General features: G+C 62.9%; 1 protein-coding gene across 1 annotated transcript in view; it reads right to left on the bottom strand.

Moving 5' to 3' along the window:
• The window catches only part of CSPG5 (chondroitin sulfate proteoglycan 5 (neuroglycan C)), a 13,098-nt gene that overhangs the window by 3,602 nt on the left and 7,499 nt on the right, over positions 1 to 1,997 (bottom strand). Inside the window, exons 2-3 of the mRNA XM_009323155.1 lie at positions 1,464 to 1,652; positions 73 to 145 (exon numbers count right to left, since the gene is read on the bottom strand). Coding sequence (XP_009321430.1) covers positions 73 to 145; positions 1,464 to 1,652 — 262 coding nt within the window. The remainder of the gene's footprint in view (positions 1 to 72; positions 146 to 1,463; positions 1,653 to 1,997) is intronic.

Below are 1,997 nucleotides of genomic sequence, written 5' to 3' on the forward strand. Positions count from 1 at the left end.
GAAGAGGGGAAGGGGGGGGGGGGGGGGCGGGGGGGAGGACGACACACGGACGGTGCCGCAAAGCCTCCTTACGTTTGGGTGGGAGCCCTCGGCGATGGTGGAGAGGGAGAAGTTGTCGTTGTGCAGCTCGGACGGGGTGCGGTATCTGCCGGGGGGAGAGGAGAGCACGGTGGTGAGACTGGAGACGCTGCTGAGCACCCCCTACGCCCCCGGCACGTTTCGGGGTGAACCTGGTGCTGGGGGGGTAAATGGTCCCAGCGCTGGAGGTCTGGGGGCTAAATGTCCCCAGGGATGGGACGTTTGGGGCTAAATACCCCTAGATCTGGGGGTTTGGGGGCTAAATGCTCCCAGATCTGGGGATTTGGGGGCTAAATGTCTCCAGGAATGGAGATTTGGGGGCTAAATGCCCCCAGCTCTGGGGGTTTGGGGCTAAATGTCCCCAGGGATGGAAGTTTGGGGCTAAATGCCCCCAGATCTAGGGTTTGGGGGCTAAATGTCCCCAGCCCTGGGGTTTGGGGCTAAATACCCTCAGCTGTGGGGATCTGGGGGCTAAATGCTCCCAGATCTGGGGGGTCTGGGGGGGGTAAATGCCCCCACATCTGCGGATTTAGGGGCTAAATATCCCCAGCTCTGGGGGTTTGGGGTTACAAACCCCCAGCTCTGAGGATCTGGGGGGTAAATGTCTCCAGATCTGGACGTTTGGGATAAATTCCCCCAGCTCTAGGGGTTTGGGGGCTAAATGTCCCCAGGGATGGAGGTTTGGGGCTAAATGCCCCGGATCTGGGGGTTTGGGGGGCTCAGTGCCCCCAGATCTGGGGGTTTGGGGCTAAATATCCCCAGCTCTGGGAAGGTGCAGGCAGGCGCAGGCAAGGGAGCAGTGAGGGCAGCCCGGGGCAGGCAGGAGCCGCAAGGACAGAGAGGGAGACCCATGGGCTGGCACGGAGCTTCGCTGCTAATTACACTTGGCACTTCCAAACACTAATTAACAGCTCATTAGGGACCCAGGCTGGAAGGCCTTTCTCCTCCCCTGCTCCAGGGAGGTGGGCAACAATTGCTGGGGCGGGGGGTGACCCCCAACTTTCCCCTGTCACCCCCCCCAGCCCTGTCCCCAGGGACACAGTGGGAACATCTCTGGTGGACCCCGGGCAGCGTGGCGAGCCCAGCTGGTGGTCCCAGCTACCAGTGCAGCAGATTAACTGGTGCCAGTCAGGAGCAGCTTTAAAGGATTAAACGTGGAGCAGGAACCACAAGCCACGTCTCCGCCAGGCACCTGCCTCCGGGAGCTTTCCCACCCACCGTCACCTTGTCCCCATCGACACCGGGGGTCTCGATGACACCGCGCGGGGACGGGACCGCATCCAGCCCCGGTGCCACGGCCAGGAGCTGAGACCACACAAACTGCTGCGGCTGTTGAGGTGCCACCCCGGAGCGGCTGGGGACAGTTTTGTCCCGATGCCACTCACTTGGTCTTGCGCAGTTTGCTGTTCTCCGTCTTGAGCAGGTAGAGCTTCTTGGCGAAGAAGACGGTGAGCATGAAGAGCAGCAGCACCACGAGGGCGGCCGAGCCCACAGCCACGCACATCACTTGGAAGTCGGTGACGATGGCCTCGCAGCGCGTGCCCTTGTGCCATGTGTAGTCCTGCGTGTTGCACCTGCAAGGGGAGGCGGTTAGGGACCCCCACCCCAAAAACGTGTCCCTGTCCCACAGAGCATCCTTGGGGGATACCGGCATCTGTAATCGGGGAGATTACGGGCGCTGAGATTAATGGGTTCCCAAGGGCCACCCTGAGAGGGGTGACCCCCAAACGCTGGGGCCAAGCAAGATGGGTGACAGTGGGGGATGCCAGGAGCAGGGTCGGGGTCCCCCCAAGGCGATGCTCGTCCCCCGCACCCGTGGCTCCCAGCCCCACTCAGCCCCAGCGGTGATGGGGAGCGGGGTGGCCGGTGGGGATGGGGCAGGGGCACAGCCCCCATCATGCCACACACCCCCGTCCCTC

This window comes from Pygoscelis adeliae, unplaced genomic scaffold (genome assembly GCF_000699105.1).
Source record: "Pygoscelis adeliae isolate BGI_AS28 unplaced genomic scaffold, ASM69910v1 Scaffold444, whole genome shotgun sequence".
Taxonomy (NCBI): Eukaryota; Metazoa; Chordata; class Aves; order Sphenisciformes; family Spheniscidae; genus Pygoscelis; species Pygoscelis adeliae.